The following is a 16,562-nucleotide window of genomic DNA, read 5'->3' on the forward strand; positions in this document are numbered from 1 at the left end:
ATTATGGTCACTGCTAATGTCTGCATAATAGATCTCTCCCCATAAACAGAAAGTCAGTACAACAGTCCTCTGCCCAACGATACGGTCAGTACAAAAATCTCCTTATACCTCCTTCTCCTTTCGCAGGTCTTTAGCGAGTTGTTCCCGTAAAGAGGAGTTGTCACGCTTTGTCTGGGTGAGGATCAGCTCCAGGTCTTGTGCTTTCTGTTGTGAAAGTGCCAGACCAGTGTCGGCCATGTGCAACCTGGAAGAATAAAGAATATGTGGGCTGTGTTCTCACAGATGTCAGAAGGAAGCATTTGGTATGCATTTTTAAAATCTGGCAAGCACCACCCATATGCTTAGTATGAATGAGCCCTGTATAGTCTTCTTTGTTCCCAATAATGTTGTACTGCATAGACCCAAATTAATTAGGGCCCAATGTAACTTGTGAATTGCACAACACATGGCACACTGTATACCACAGTATGGTGCACCGGGATCCTTTTATTCTAAATGGCACCTCAATGCCTTAGTACAGTAGCTGCCAACATATTGTGGTGTGCTGCGCTTAAAAAGAGAGTCATGTATGATTTGGGCTGCATAGCGCATTTAAAATAAATGGTCTGCCTTTACCCAATGGACGCTGATGTTCCACACAATGTGCATGTGGTTGATCTTGCCAGAATTGCCGTGTCCTTTTCACTTCCTGTGAGTTTAAATGAAAGCACAAAGAACCTTATCTTTATTCTGTAAACTACTGGTCCCAGCAATCCACCATGTAATGGAGCTGAACAAAGGCAGACATGTTTGAAGACCAGCCTGTGTGACAACCCTGGCTTCCTCTACAGTGGGGAACAAAGCATAGACATGAAGGCGGAGAAGCTGTGTTATTCACAGGATCACCAGGTGAAACTTTAGGGAAAAGAAAAAAAGCTAAAAAAGAAAACGAATGCAGCCACCACATCTGAGGACTGGTAAGCTGACATATATTTTTTGAGGGGTTAGATAGGCTTTTCAGTTTTGCAATACAGTACCTCTCATGGCCTATAGATGATGTTCTTGCACATAACTGTCAGCCGAAGGCCTAATTTTGTTACCATAGTCCAGGCGTAAGCAACTTTGCCACTCCAGCTGTAGTGAAACCACGAATCCCACCATGCCTCTGCAAGACATGCCTGTGGCTGTCAGTGTCTTGCAATGCCTCATGGGACTTGTAGTTCCACAGCAGCTGGAATGCCAAGGTTGCCTACTCCTGCCATAGTCAATAAGCACACTTAATATAGATCACCTGTAATAAAGTGCGGATGCGCCCGCCCCATGATCCTTTGCGGCCGCCTGAGAATCTTCAGATCTTCGGACGAGAGCGAGCGGCGCAGACACAGGTAAGTTTGAACCCTTTTTGAACTTTTTTGTTGATGTTTTTGGCTATATCTACTGCTTGCTAGCAGTAGATATAGGCAAAAACATACAAGGCTTTAATTATCCTTTAAGGAACAGTAACACCAGAGCCACATTACAAGGTCATTTTTCCAGTAAGGGTCTCCTGTATAACAAAGTGGTCCTTACTTGGCCGTCAGTGAATTTACAACGGATTTCCTATCCTCTAGCGCTTCCTGGAGTTTACCAAGATGCAAGGTTGTTGTCCTGGTTAAAGAAAAAAGGATAAGAAAAGGAGTAAAGAAAAGAATATTCAAGTTCGCTGACCTTCTTCTCCAAAACCCACCTGCTGGTTCGATTCATCTCCTCCTTCTGCTTGTCAAGGGTTCCCATCAACTCCAGAAACTGCAAATTAAGTCAATGGACCCATATTACAGAGAACAGTCCATGGGCACCGGACTATAGAGAGTCCATCACTTACCTGCTTGTTCTTCTCCTGTTTCAGATTCTGGACTTCCTTGGTCAGGACCTGTCTCTGGTCCACGTGATCCTTCCTCACCATCTGCCTGTCCTGGTTGTGATCGACGCTTTGCTCTGAGACACAAGAATACAAAGGGTGACCTATTTGTTGGAGCAAAGTGCAGAATCCGATTGTGGCCAATCAAAGTTTAAGTAAATGTAAGCTCTTACTCATTGACATGTAGTTTGTTAAAGCGCTGTGTATTATACTACAGGTTTTGAAATACTGACAATTACAAGTTACATGGTAAAGCTTTTAGGAGATTTTAAAGAAAAACTCCGGGCAGAATAAAACTTAACCCTTGCAGTAGGGCTACCCCCACACTGCGGAATATGTGAAAGCCGCACGGCCTCGTCAAGGCTCCTCTGTGTAGTGCGGTCCTAACTCTAACCTGTGAGAGCCTCCATCTTGGAGCGCATATAGCAAAATAAAAAATTGGGTGCAGGTTCGCCAGGAGGCAGCCCAACCTCCTTAAAGGCACAGGGACACACAAGGGACTCCGCACATCACAACGGCAGCTGAGATCCCCAATGTGTCACTGCACCAAATCAGTCAACCAAACTTGCACCCAATTTTATCTTTTACTACATGTGCTCTAAGATGGAGGCTCTCATAGGTTAGAGTTAGGACCGCACTACACAGAGGAGCCTTGATGAGGCCGTGCGGCTTTCACATATTCTGCAGAAGACGTGTATCTAAGACCTCTGTTATTAACCTTAGCGGTGAGACAGGTTTTTTTGCATGCTGGCTGGAGAGTACGCTGGGAAACTTTTTGCTGTTGTACTGTAACCTGAGGGAGGTAAGCAGTAGCCATTAGAAGCTGGGAACATACACTGGACCAGTGGTAGGCAACCTCAGCACTCCAGCTTTTGTGGACCTACAAGTCCCATGAGGAACTGCAAGACTGACAGTCACAGGCACGACTCCCAGCGGCATGACGGGATTTGTAGCGTCACCACAGCTGGAGGGCTGAGGTTGCCTACCCCGGTATTGGACTATAATATTCATCCCTTCTGCTTTCCATAGATAGGAAAGAATTAAAGAGCTCCACCTACCGATTGCCCTTAAAATGTCACTGGGGATATTGTTGCCAGACAACTCCATCTTCACGATGCTCCGATTGTTCTGCAAACAGTTAAGAATATTTCTGCCTCCGAGGAGTCCAATATTATTCCATCGCAGGTCTGAAAGAAAAACAGCGTCATCATTAATTCAACATCCTGTACTAACATCTCCACCAGGACTATGTTGCTCTAGGCACACCTAAGTATTGACGGCCATTCTTATGAGCGCCACTCCATCTCTCACCAACCATGCTCCATGATTACTATTGTGAAAATAAAACGGCATCTATGGTCAAGAACTGAAAATAAATCTGTCTTTCCATAAGTTCTCTCCCACTCCTAATAACCATATTGATCTGGAAGTTTGCAAACTTACTGATTGAAGATTCCCATAGGATGGACTTCCTTAGTGCACTGACACCATTTCACTGTGCCCTGCGAGTATGAACTTCCTGGTGTCACTCTCTCAACGTCTGAACAATGTAACATCATCACTGCTTGCTGGAAGCAACGCATGATGGGTTATGTAGGCTTGAGAAATGGAGATTACATCACATCAAGCAGCAGGGAAAGAGAAGCAAAGCTCACTGGAAATCCAGGAAGTTGTTGGAAGTGACGGGCAGACGGAAGGCGGCGCTCCCTACATAAAAGGGATTTTTTCATGTAAGCTTTGATTGCATTATCAAAAACAACTCCAGTATGTATTCCTATTACAATGCCGATGTTATAACAGGAGAGGATATGCTCAGACTTTACTGCTCCTTTAAATTAGACTGAGCTGCTGGAAACAACATGCTGTTGAACTGCAATCAGTCAGTATGTTCCACCAATCAGCTGGAAAAAAAAAACAGAAGATGGCTGTGAGATATCTGAACTACAGATGTTCTGGGACACATGATTGGCTCATGCATAAAAGTATCTGTGGCAAGGAAAGTTCCTGCTGCCCCCAGCTACCGGATTCTTCCTTTTATTCCACCATACTGTTCTGGAAACAAGAAGGAATTTGGTTGCTACAGACAGTAAAGACTGAGCTTCAGACACCTTTATCCATGGGGTCCAGAGTGACCTCCTCCAGACTAATACCTAATTCTTGGAGGGTGCCGTTGCGTTTCAAGGCCATAGACAGTTCTTCTCCTCCTTTGTGATTGATCTGATTGTTGCGGAGATCCAGCTTCTGCAGAGTCTGGTTGCAGCCGAGTCCATCGCAGAACATAGAGAATCCTTCTTCCCACATTCCCAGGTTGTTCCACTCCAGAATCAGGCTAAGGAGAGCCAAACAAAATCCATCAACTTTTCACCTCACCTCAAATAATATAGATTTTCCAAATAAGGGCGGCCATGTGACGACATGCTCATTAGTTTATGGGTTATGTGTGTACTGGTGATGGGTTATGTTTAATTAAGTTATACTGTGTAACTTGTTTATCAAAAGACTGTCAGTGCGCCCCCCCCCCCCCCCCCCCCCCCCCCCCCCCCACCCCTCCCCCAGGAGCTCAGGACAATTACATTTTCTTGCGTCTGGCCAGACTCCTGCTATGGCTGTCTGGTGAGCACTCATTGGTGTTCATGGTCACATGACCGCGCTGACCACTGAGAAATACTGCAGACCAGGTCCCGGAGGTAGGAAAGACTTCTTATTAGTCAGGTAGGCTCTGAAGTGAAGGGAGGGACCGTGGTGCAAAGGGAGGGACCCTGGTGCAAAGGGAGGGACTCTGATTGGATGGGAGCTTCTAATGAAAAGTGGGCCTCCACTTTTTTGTTTGTTTTGCGTGCTGTCCCCCTTTAAAACCCATACCAGACCTCTATCTAGGATAAGGGTCTGGTATATATTTTGAGGGGACCCCGCGTAATTTTTTACATTTTAGACTGGGGTGCCTTGAGATTATGTATATTTAACTGATAAAAGCTGCAGAAACCCTGTTCTATGGCATCATATTTGACATACCTGGTAAGAGAAGAATTTTGCCTCAAGAGCTTCCCAAGGGCCTCTATACTATCTCCTCGTAGATTGTTACCCTGCAAAAAACATACATTATGTCATCCCCGATACTCTCAACCAGCTCAAAAACACTAATATGACATAAACAAGGTTACATTTTAGGCAAAGACAATTACACAGGAAAATCCTCATCACATCCTCAGTGATTTACATCCTATGCTCCTTCTTGGGGGACTTATAGATCTTTACAGAAGGGTTAAGCTGGCCATACAATCTGATGGTAGATCTAAAGGAGATTGTACAAACAGTGAGTGAACGTTGTCTCCCTAGATTAGGGGTAGGCAAACTTTGGCCCTCTAGCTGTTGTGCAACTACAAGTCCCACCAGGCATTGCAAGACTAACAGCCATAGGGATGACTCCCAGAGGCAGAGGCATGATATGATTTGCTGGAGGGCAGCAATTTGGCTACCCCTAGATAAAGAAGTATTACTGGAAGGATCACTAGCTGAAAGTAAAGAAATAAAATGTATAAAAAAAAAAAAAAGAAAACGAATGCAGTCACCACATTTAAGGGCTGGTCAGCTACAATATGTGACATTTTTCTTTCTGGGTTTGGATTCCCCTTAAAAGGAGAACTATGAGGTGAGTGCTTTTCACTCACCTCATAGTTCTAGCCAACCTGTGACAATGAGACTGTCACAGTAGATTGGGAGGTGAGCGAACACATGCCGGTGTTCGCTCACTTCTCGATCCTGTCACAGCTCTCTGCCATGACAGGGGAGGGGCTGGATTCCCCCCTCCCCGCTCCGATCCACCAGAGCTGACTGGCGGAACGGACGGGGAGGGGGCAGGTACAGCTGGCTCTGCCTCTAGATAGGCCGAGCCAGCTGTCACTCACGCAGCTGGGCGGATCTCGACATCGATGTCGGGATCCGCTCCGGCGTCTCAGTATACCGCGAGCTGTAACTCGCGGTATACTGAGCTTAGGGTGACAGGAGGACGCTAGTTTGTGTCCTCCCATTACCCTAAGGAAAACTATGGGGGAAAAGCCCTGACCCCATAGTTCTCCTTTAATGTTTCTCTGTACAGTCTAACTTAAAATAGAATTGTCATCTTGTAACAGTACATGTGTGTATATAGGTTGTGGTTCTCTATCATACAATGTCTACTCTGAACCTTGATGAAGGGGACCCTGTGTGGCCCGAAAGCGCTTGAATGTCTGAGTGACATCTATCAATAAATGGATTTGCACTGACTTGATGCTTTGTCATGCTGGTGTGACATCTATTTTTTTAAGTTGTTCGGTGTGCGGCGCCATCCGCGGTCATTTTGAGCACCCATCAACACTTTGGGATTTCCGGTAAGGAGTGCTACAAGACCTATGGACATTTGATCTCTGTACAGTCTGACACCATACAAGTGCAGTAGCAAGACATATTAATCTCACGACTAGGGATGCATCGATACCCATACTAGTATCGGTGCCGATGCTGAGTATTTGGGCGAGTACTCGTACTTGCCCAAATGCTCCGATCCTAGGCTGATACTTACGGTATAAGGAAGGCGGGCAGCGATTCATTACACGCTGTCCGGCTTCCTGAGTGGCTGGGAAGCCGGCTCCGTGCTCCCTCGTCACTTGTGACGCTGCCCGCTTTCCTGATTGGTCGGGAAGCTGGTTAATCAGGAAGCCGGGCTTTGTGATTAGCCGGCTTCATACTCCCTCGTCACCTCATGACGAGGGAGCATGGAGCCGGCTTCCCGGCCAATCAGGAAACTGGGCGCCGTGTCATTAAACGGTGCCCAGCTTTCTGATTGGCCAGAAAGCCGGCTCCATGCTTCACGTCACCTAGTGACGAGAAGCATGGAGACGGCTTCCCTGCAAATCGGGAAGCAGGGTGGCAAATCTTTTGGAAAAGCAGGGAAGCAGGGTGGAAAATCTCCTAAATGGGGAACAGACAGCAATAAGAACCTGACAGAGGGTGTAACCACTATACACACAACTTTAAAAAAAAAGGTTTGGTGGGAAGTCCACTTTTCTTTTTCGTAATAAATGTATCCGATATATGAACTCGCACTCACCTTCAGATCCAAGGACTTAACCACGGAGTTGGAGCGGAGGCCTTGTAAAATAAGCTTGGCACCTGTCAAGACAGAACAGAATTCCAATGACTGATTTATTGGTGTAGACTAAAGCTGGTCACAGACATGCCATGATACTCTGCGGTTCCAACGCATTTCTATGGTGGCGCCAAACCCACAGGACACATACGTATCGGCGTTGCAACAAACTGGTACAGTGAAAACAGGAGGGATAGCTAGGTTCAGGGATACCTAGGCTCAGGGTCAGTACTTAAAATGCATCACCTGTTCCAGCCCACAATCTGCATATAATTGCCCCATGTTGAGGATATGTTCATAAATATCCTCCCTTTGAAAGCTACTAGCCAAAAGCTTTGCGTGGCTGGTGGCTCTCAATCCGGGCTGTCATCGACAGCTCCAGTCTGCAATGAGAATTGGGAACGAATCAGAGTGGTACCGATCATGTGATCCCTATGACAAATAAGCAGAAGAAACAGCAGATGTCACCGCAGCTTAAAGGTGAAAGTGCGCCTATGTTTAATACTGTCATTGTCAGATACAATTACAATACTAAAAATAATAATACATGAAATAAAAAAAGAAAAATTTTTTTTGCTTATTATGCTTTTGCATATTTCTCAGCAACAGCAAGGGTCTTTATTAAACCGGTGGACCAAAGAAAAGTCTTAGAAAGTATACAAATGATTTAAGTGTGCAAATTAGGCAGCAAGTTATCGTCGAGTTTACCGACATGTACTGGCGCTGCTAAATTTGCCCTGTGCATCTAGACCTCGGTGACCACTGTCCACAAACGGGTAAATAAAACCATTAAACTTAAATTTAAATAGTGTGGTGAGGATTTTACTGCTGCCTATGTCCCCATTAGGGAGGTTAGGGAGGTCACTTTCTCTTTTTGTCCCAGTGATCATGTGACTGGGAGAGAAAGTGATGGTTAAAGGAGAACTCGAAAGGCGAGTGAAAATCACTCATCCTCATAGTTCGAGCCGACGTGTGACAATGAAACTGTCGCAGGTCGGCTCAATAGATCGGGAAATGAGAGAACACATACCATCGGTCGCTCACTTCTCGATCATGTCCCTGCAGAGGGTGGGGACTGTCAGTCACGGCTCCCTGCAGGGATTCCCTCCCTCCCCCGATCCTCCAGCGCTGAGTGGCGGATCGGACGGGGGAGGGCACAGCTGGCTCTGCCTCTAGATAGGCAGAGCCCACTGTCACTCACGCAGCTGGGTGGATCTCGACAGTAATGTCAGGATCCGTCCCGACTGCGGCGGTCTCAGTATACTGCGAGTTGTAGCTCGCTATATACTGAGCTTTGGGTCACGGGAGGATGCTAGTATATGTCCTCCCGTGACCCTTAAGAGAACTGTGGGGAAAAACAATCACCCCATAGTTCTCTTTTTAACCGAAATTCACAGTTGTCACCAAAAGGGTAACTGTTCCTAGTGATGGGCTTGGGCGTGTTCGCAGCTCCACATGCAATCTCTGCAGCTGCAGACCGGGAACATGTCTCAGTACCTGCGATTGGCGCTGCACGCTGTCAGCTTCCTGGCGGGCTCGGCACGTGACGCTGCGAACACGCCCGAGCCCATCACTAATTGTTCCACTGGGGACAGCCATTTCCAGTGACAGCTGTCTAAGAGGGGATTTCCACTCCCTTCCTGTTTTGCTTACAGGACAGCAGAGGACTTCCTGTTGTGCCTCCAAGTGATGGAGGAGCACAAAGAAACCTGGCGGGGGGGTTTTAACGATTCTGTGCTTTATCCAAATTTGGCTTCAGACACACTCAAATAGACAACAGCAGACAGCACAATGCAAAGTCTGCTTTAGATTTTGGTTCTGTGGCACCAACCTTCCCCGTTGAGCATGCAGTCACTGAGTAGGACATGGGTGAAGGTCACATCATTCTCCAGAAGAAGACCCAGGACCTGGCAGGACTCCATCGACAGGGTCTGGGCGGATAAATCCAGCCGCACTTGTGCCGAGGCTTCCGTGTGTTCTTGCAGCTCTCGTAACAGTGCTTCCTGGGGTTCCGAGCCCTTCTCTTGGCATAGCCGGATATACATGCTTCTCAGTTCATCCATTGCTGGAGTGTTAGGTGGTGCTTTACTGCAAGGCAGTCAGTCAGTCAAGGGCAGTGACTGGCAATGGCAGAGCCTGCAACAACAACACAAAAAACACAGAGAAACAATGGCTTGTTAATGTCCAAAAGCAGATACCAAAGCCAACCAGACCAGATTATAAGACAACGCATGTAAATGCATGCAACTGTGCGTTTGTATTACCTCTCTGTCCCTACAGTCAAAAGCAGAGCTCTCCAATCAGCAAAACTCATGCCCCCTGCTCATTGGAGAGCTCTAGATTTGATTTAGCAGGTAGCATGTCAGACCTCTGCAGAGAGACCACTGCTTCCAGAGAGAGCAAGGGCTCTTCTTTACATGCTGCCAGGCCTTATGAGCCTTGTAAAGTCAGGGCACTATCTGCATGGAGTTTGCATGCTCTGTGTCTGCATGGGTTTCCTCCCACACTCCAAAAGACATGACGGTGGGTTAATTGGCATGCATGCGAGATGGGGATCTGAGATTGTAAGCTCCTTGGGGCAGGGACTGATGTGAATGTAGATTTTGTAAAGCGTTGTGTGAATGGACGGCACCATATATAAATGATGCTATGGACAGACTGCATGATATTTGGTTTTGAGATGAGCTCAGCCTCTGCCATGGTCCCCTGAGACCATTATACCCAACATGTGGCCTGCCGGCTCTCTGTGTGCAGCACACCGTGTCCTGGACTTGGTAAGCCAGCTGTTCATCTGCACCTAACAGTACAAGTATACCCCCCGCTGGATGGGGGAATGAGAGCAGCGCAGACGCATGTGATCATGTCAGTAACCACTGAGCACCAATGGGAGGGGATAAATAGCACTGTCACTAACCACTAGTGCAATGGGGAGTGATGGGGGATTATCAGCTCTGAATAATAATGTGAGGAAGGGTCAGTAGTACTGCTACTGATGATATTGCTGGTAGTTGTTATTTTAATGTCCACTGACACCAACGCGGGGGTTTAATATTGCGTCCAATGACACCAATGCTGGGGGTTATTATTACGTCCACTGACACCAATGCTGGGGGTTATTATTGCGTCCACTGACACCAATGCTGGGGGTTATTATTGCCTCCACTGACACCGATGCTGGGGGTTATTATTGCCTCCACTGACACCAATGCTGGGGTTTATTATTACGTCCACTGACACCAATGCTGGGGGTTATTATTGCGTCCACTGACACCAATGCTGGGGGTTATTATTGCATCCACTGACACCAATGCTGGGGGTTATTATTGCATCCACTGACACCAATGCTGGGGGCTATTATTGCATCCATTGACACCAATGCTGGGGGTTATTATTGCGTCGGCTGGGGGTTATTATTGCGTCCGCTGGGGGTTATTACTGCATCTATTGACACCAATGCTGGGGGTTAATATTGCACCCACCGACACCAATGCTGGGGGTTATTCTTATGTCGACTGTCACCAATGCAAGGGGTTTTATTGCATCCACTGACACCAATGCTGGTGGTTATTATTGCGTCCACTGACACCAGTGCTGGGTAGGATGGTCCTCTATCATTTTCAAGTTGATCACCACTGCCCTAATATACAATATGACAAGGCCAGGTCGAATCCACAACACAATTCCCTGCAAAATCAAATAAACATTGGCAACTATGCAACACGATTCTACGGTCACCATTATCATTTTAGATACATTATCATCTGCAATACAATTATCTTCAGGGCACTCTGTGGGGTCACTCACCTCTACTGGTCTGCTCTTCACGTAGACACAACTCGTAACCAGGCAGCCACTGGGAGTGGGAGATGGTAGCGGCTAGGTCCTAGGAGATCTGTCTCTCACTGCAAAACCGCTGGTGGCAAAAAAGTTTAGTGTCTTTCTACGTCTCTATATAAACGCCATTTTTATGAAGCCAATGTTATTAAAACGAATAGCCAGTGTCCTTACGAAATATGGCCGCTCCTATAGAGGGTAGTACAAGGAGTGGGGACAAAAACTGCACGGAGTCTCGCGCTCTAGTGGTCGAAACTTTGGGTGCTTGTGCTCGCGCCTTGCGTGTTGCGCGGCCACGTCAACCAATCAGCATCAAAGAGAAGGCGGGAAGGGCGGAGCGTGGAGTTTGCGCGCCGCAGACAGAAGGGGATGGAGGGTGACGAGGAGGCGGTGGCGGCGGGGTTCCGCAAGGCGAGTGGCGGCGGTTTCCATGGAGACGGGCGGTGGGGAGTGTAACCGTGGGCCTGTTTGGGTATGAGACCAGGCCGCAGAGTGATGTAAACCGTAGCAGACAATCGGAAATCACTGATTTTAGCTGAGCTCTTGTTGCTATGGGTTACTCCCCATTGCTCTTTATAGAACTATGGACAGCAGGCTGCAATGAGCAAGCCATGCAGTGCCTGGCACCATATCTGCCGGTGTGGTTTATAAGGACGATCCCAAATTTTGGTTCCTATGGGTGACCGGAGAGGTCGGGGCTCGTGTGCACCAGGATGGAAATTGAAACTCATGCGGTCTTATTATAATAAATCGGGGCCTCCCCTCCATAAAAATAGGGGCATCTAGGCAAATATAAAATACATAAACAATGCAGAGCTGGGGTGTGAGAGGAAGAAGCAGTACAAAGAACCAATCGGGTCATGTGTTGACTAGAAGCATGTTGATAGGAGAGAGATGAGCACTGTTCTGGGTGTGTCTAATGACTGCCTGTGCTGGCCCAGCACCTCCGTCCCTCACCTCCCTGCATAAGCATACTATCACATATAGATACATAAATTATTGCAGATTGCCTACTTCACTGTACATGTTGGTGACACTAGACTAAAATTGTCTTCTTCCTGACCAGCTTTATTCATCTTCATTACAGGATGTCGTCTCCAAACTGCTGCACTTGTATCTGGAGGAGGGCAAGACGAAAGGTAAATGGCGGACATGGAGGGTGACTCTGCCTGGAACCGCTGGTGATGGGTCGAGTCCTCCACTGGCTGCTTTTCTATTTGCAGTCATGTGCTGGGGATTGACTTGCTGGCGGCAGGGCAGGCGGTGCTGCAGCTCACAGGCAGGAAATGAAGCCGCACAGAGCTGGATGTCATCACCTGGCTCTCTAATTGTTGACAACACCAACACAGCCATATAGTGCTAAAGAAGACCTGTCATGACATCAGCTTCCACTGCTGACCCCAATCTGAAAATGCTACTTGTCTGGCTATCACTCTGAACTTCAGGTTCCGCTGACCCCTGAACAAGCATGCAGATTAGGTGTTCTGCCCTGACTTGCTGCAGGGGGGGGGAGGGGGGGAAGTTCCATGACAGCCTGGGCTCAGATGAATTGGGTTGAATTATGCTGGCTGTCATTCAGCTCAGGAGACTGAGGACCTCTTGTGGTGGGAAAGCAGTATTGCAGAGGTGATTATTACAGTGATGTTATATTTATGCTTTCAGAGCCCAGTCACACCATATATAGTGTGTTTTAGAGTGTTCGGCCTCTGGAACGCAACCCAGCCGGCTCACTTTGTTTTGGGGAGGGAGCGTGGCGGTGCATTGAAGTCAATGGCGCCGCAGCCACGCACATCGGCACCCGAACGCATGGGACATTAGTGCCTGCCTTCCGGTCCAGTGTGATCTGCAAAAAGTTGTGCCTGCAGCATGTTTTGCAGATCGCACTGGACCAGAACGCAGGCACTAATGTGCCATGCGTTCGGGTGCCGGCAATTGCACCGCGGGCAGGGGGCGTGGCTGCGGTGCCATTGACTTCAATGCACCATCCCGCCCCAAAACAAAGTGAGCCGGCTGGGTTGCGTTCCAGAGGCCAAACGCACTCTTTATGGTGTGAGCGGTCCAGAAGCTTCAGGATCGGGAGGGTGATGACCTCGGGGGCATTAAAAAGATAAGCCATCAATGGCTGCTTCAGTCTTCTATTTGTATGGCTTCCCTGTCAGCAGCAGGTGGGGTTACAAATGTTGCCAATACCGGCATTGCATTGCTTATTCCTCTAAAGTCAATTCGGCGCAAGAGTGAGAGACTGCATTGTGGCCACTAGATGGCGCTGAGGATACATACATGTTAGTGTGATCCTCAGCGCCATCTGGTGGCCAGAATCTGGTATTTCACCGTCGCACACAACGAATGTATGTGCAGGTTCCCTGGATGAAAAAGCGATGAGAATTTTGTATAGATGACATTATGTATATTTGTGTTCAAGGTCACACATGCAGATCTCACTCAGTGTCCTTTTTTTCCCCTCTACTCTTAGTCAGTTCCGATGCCGTATTAGTCATGGCCGAGCTTCTGAAAGTATTTGTTACTGGTAAGATGGCCCTTTACCCATAAGCCTTAATTCTGTTATTGAAAACCATTGTGTATTATGGCGTTGGAAGCATTGGTCACCAATTTCAGGTGGGTAAGTAGGTGGGACCGGCTAATAGGGGATGATTGACAGCTTGATGAAGACCCGTCTAGTTGTCCACATCATAAAGACTGAGCTTAGGGATTTTCATAGCCTCCGATTATTCCAGCCACGCTGTGACATCACAGAAAATGGCGTGTTCAATTATAACATTAAAAACTTATTATAGGTAACTAATAATGTAACCCAACAATGAACTTCTCTTATTTGCGCCCTTTTACTCTTAAATACGCCATTTGAAGGCTTTTCTTGTATCAGTGCGATAAGTGTGAAAATTAGGGATGCACCAATACTGGTTTTTCGTTATCGAGTACCAATATTTTTATTTTGGGGTACTTGCCAACACCGAGTACCAGTGCTTGGTGCCCCCCATTATCTGGAAGTCATGCAGCAGATCATGACCCGTCGCTCCAGCTTCCTGATTGCTTGTGTTCTAGCTAAAGAACACCGGCTTCACTTGCCAAAGCTGCCTGGCTTCCTGACCAGTCAGGAAGGCGAGCGGCAAGTCATGAGGTGCTGATTGGTCAGGAAGACAGGCTCCCTAGCAACAAGTGAAGCCGGGCGGCACGTCATGACCCGCCTTCAGGCTTCCTAAATGGCTAGGAAGCTGGCTTCACTTGACCTATCAGGAAGCCGGGACGCGCGTCATGAGGTACCCTCCGGCTTCCTGATTGGTCAGGAAGCCAGGCTGCCTAGCAACAAGTAAAGCTAGCTTCCTAATCAGGAAGCCGGGCGGCAGGTCATTGCTAGGCTAGGAAGCGGGTTTCACTCGTTCCTAGGCAGCTCCGGCTTCCTAGCCAATCAGGAAACTGGGAGGCGGTTTTAAGGCCAGGAAGTGCATCCAGAGCTCTATTCACCCCAGCATGTGAACATACTGACTTACAGGACATTGAAGTAGGCCTGCATCAGGCAGATTTAGTGTTGGGATTTGTGCCCATGATTTTGATAGAGAATAATCAGCATTGTTGTGTTTTCCATAATGACAGAGGCAGCAGCTCGCGCAGCGCGTCAGGCCAAGTCGGAAGATTCAGTGGTGGTGCATATAGAACAGGTGGAGAAGATCCTTCCACAACTGGTGAGACGTTGCACTGAATCTGTTCAGATTTCCGCCGGTTTTCTATCAGATATTTATTATTCCGTTCTCTTCTTTAGCTTCTGGACTTCTAGATGAAATTCTGTATTCCTCAAGAGTTATTCCAATCTGCTTCCACCCCCATAAAGAAGCAATGTCTCCGCTGTTACTGAGGTTCTCAGCCTGTTTAGTATGAACATTTATCCCTAATCGTCTTTCAGGGCTGCACAGGAGAGAGGGCTCCACCCACCGAAAATAGAAAACACAAGGCTCACCTTCAAATAAAAAGCACCGAAATGTCTGCACGCCTCGGTTCTTTTGTATTTCCTCGCCTAACAGGACCAACCACGCAAATAGTTACTAGTTTGGCTGCCGGGCCAGAAGACGGGGGCCCCACCTGGACAGAGCCGCTGTCCTGGGTTAGTAGCCTAGATGCTTATTGAAGTGCGTCTCCTTTTTAAATAACACAATGCGTGATAGGCCACACCACGGAGGAGGCTGAAAATAGCACAGAAGAGCTCACCACTGCTCCAGTAGGAGATCTCTGCACCCTGAAGGTAAGAGACGGCAGCAGCTTGTTCTCTGCTTAGTGGACTAAGGGACAAGATATTTCTGAAGACTGAAGGTTTCTTTAAAGGAGAACTATGGGGTTAAGGCTTTTCCCCAGAGTTCTCCTTAGGGTAACGGGAGGACACAAACTAGCGTCCTCCCGTCACCCTAGGCTCATTATACCGGGAGCTGCTGCTCGCGATATACTGAGACGCTGAAGCGGATCCCGACAATTGTGCCGGGATCCGCCCAGCTGCGTGACTGACAGCTGGCTCTGCCTATCTAGAGGCAGCCAGCTGTACACTCCCCCGTCCGTTCCGCCAGTCAGCACTATTGGGGAGGGGGGAATCCAGCCCCTCCCCTGTCACGGAAGAGAGCCGTGACAGAATCGAGAGGTGAGCGAACGCCGGTATGTGTCCGCTCACCTCCCGATCTACTGAGCCGACCTGTGACAGTGTCATTGTCACAGGTCGGCTAGAACTATGAGGTGAGTGAAAAGCGCTGTAGCTCGCGGTATACTGAGCCTAGGGTGATGGGAGGACGCTAGTTTGTGTCCTCCCGTTACCCTAAGGAGAACTATGGGGGAAAAGCCCTGACCCCATAGTTCTCCTTTAAGTGGGAATTTCTAAAATCTTAGCAAAGTCATTAACACGATCATGTCCAGTAGGAAGTCACCAACGCCATCTGTTTAAAAAGTAAGCAAAACCTTTTATCTGGTGGCTATCCAGCAGGATTAAATAACCCCCCTAGTCCTCTGTACTCGAACTTCTACGGGGAGGGGGCGGCATGTAAACACCCGTTGGCAGGTACGATTAGCAGATGAGACTCCTTGTTAAGAGATTTCTGACATCTGTTGGTGTCCTGGCAGAAATAACCAGGAACAGAGATTCTGTATTGTCAGAAGCAAAGTTTAATCAATGGGTATTGGACAGGATGTCGAGATTAACATTCTGCCAGGTTACAATTAGTTACATGAATTTTAAAAGTAAAGCGACATTAGCATAATTAATGAGACGCATCCCATACTGCGTAGGCACGGAAATACAAATAATCCAAAAAATTGTTATTTGTCACAGCAATGAGATGGTTAACTGTCTAAAACTGCAAAGTCACTCCCAAAATTTACCCATTTTAATACTTATTTTTGCAAAAGTCTCGGTCAAAATGAAACGTCCATTTTTGAGGAACGTAGTCTGTTCCAGTGGTTTTTGTTGGAGAGCTAACCTTGTCTACGTTCTGGAACTACAATTTCAGGAGCCTTGGTCCCCCATCCTAACAGGTCATAAGACCTGCACATTACAATTAGGGATGCACTGAGGGTTAGTCCACACCATAAGCAGTGCGTTCCGGTCCGATTCTGGCCGGAACGCACTGCATCGCATTGCGGCCGGCACATTTTTTTTGCCGGGCTCCGGCCGCAATGTGATCGCCCGCACGGGATCGCTGCAGCATTTTGAGCACACTGCAGGCACAAATTGCA

General features: G+C 47.7%; 2 protein-coding genes across 3 annotated transcripts in view; one reads left to right on the top strand and one right to left on the bottom strand.

Annotated features, from left to right (window-relative positions):
* LRRC45 (leucine rich repeat containing 45) overlaps window positions 1-9,064 on the bottom strand; it is a 19,213-nt gene extending 10,149 nt beyond the window's left edge. For both annotated transcript variants that reach the window (XM_018561773.1, XM_018561774.1), the window contains exons 1-9: window positions 8,833-9,064; window positions 6,963-7,024; window positions 4,889-4,959; window positions 4,027-4,205; window positions 2,935-3,063; window positions 1,841-1,953; window positions 1,706-1,764; window positions 1,549-1,626; window positions 109-244 (exon numbers count right to left, since the gene is read on the bottom strand). In XM_018561773.1, the coding sequence (XP_018417275.1) occupies window positions 109-244; window positions 1,549-1,626; window positions 1,706-1,764; window positions 1,841-1,953; window positions 2,935-3,063; window positions 4,027-4,205; window positions 4,889-4,959; window positions 6,963-7,024; window positions 8,833-9,064 (1,059 nt within the window). The remainder of the gene's footprint in view (window positions 1-108; window positions 245-1,548; window positions 1,627-1,705; window positions 1,765-1,840; window positions 1,954-2,934; window positions 3,064-4,026; window positions 4,206-4,888; window positions 4,960-6,962; window positions 7,025-8,832) is intronic.
* A 2,140-nt stretch (window positions 9,065-11,204) lies between these two features.
* CENPX (centromere protein X) lies at window positions 11,205-14,649 on the top strand. Its single transcript, XM_018561772.1, has 5 exons — window positions 11,205-11,246; window positions 11,923-11,974; window positions 13,309-13,362; window positions 14,448-14,536; window positions 14,614-14,649. Exons 1-5 carry the CDS (start codon window positions 11,205-11,207, stop codon window positions 14,626-14,628), a joined length of 252 nt encoding a protein of 83 aa, XP_018417274.1. The 3' UTR covers window positions 14,629-14,649.
* The last annotated feature ends 1,913 nt before the right edge of the window (window positions 14,650-16,562 follow it).

This window comes from Nanorana parkeri, unplaced genomic scaffold (genome assembly GCF_000935625.1).
Source record: "Nanorana parkeri isolate BGI_ZX_2015 unplaced genomic scaffold, ASM93562v1 scaffold544, whole genome shotgun sequence".
NCBI lineage: Eukaryota > Metazoa > Chordata > Amphibia > Anura > Dicroglossidae > Nanorana > Nanorana parkeri.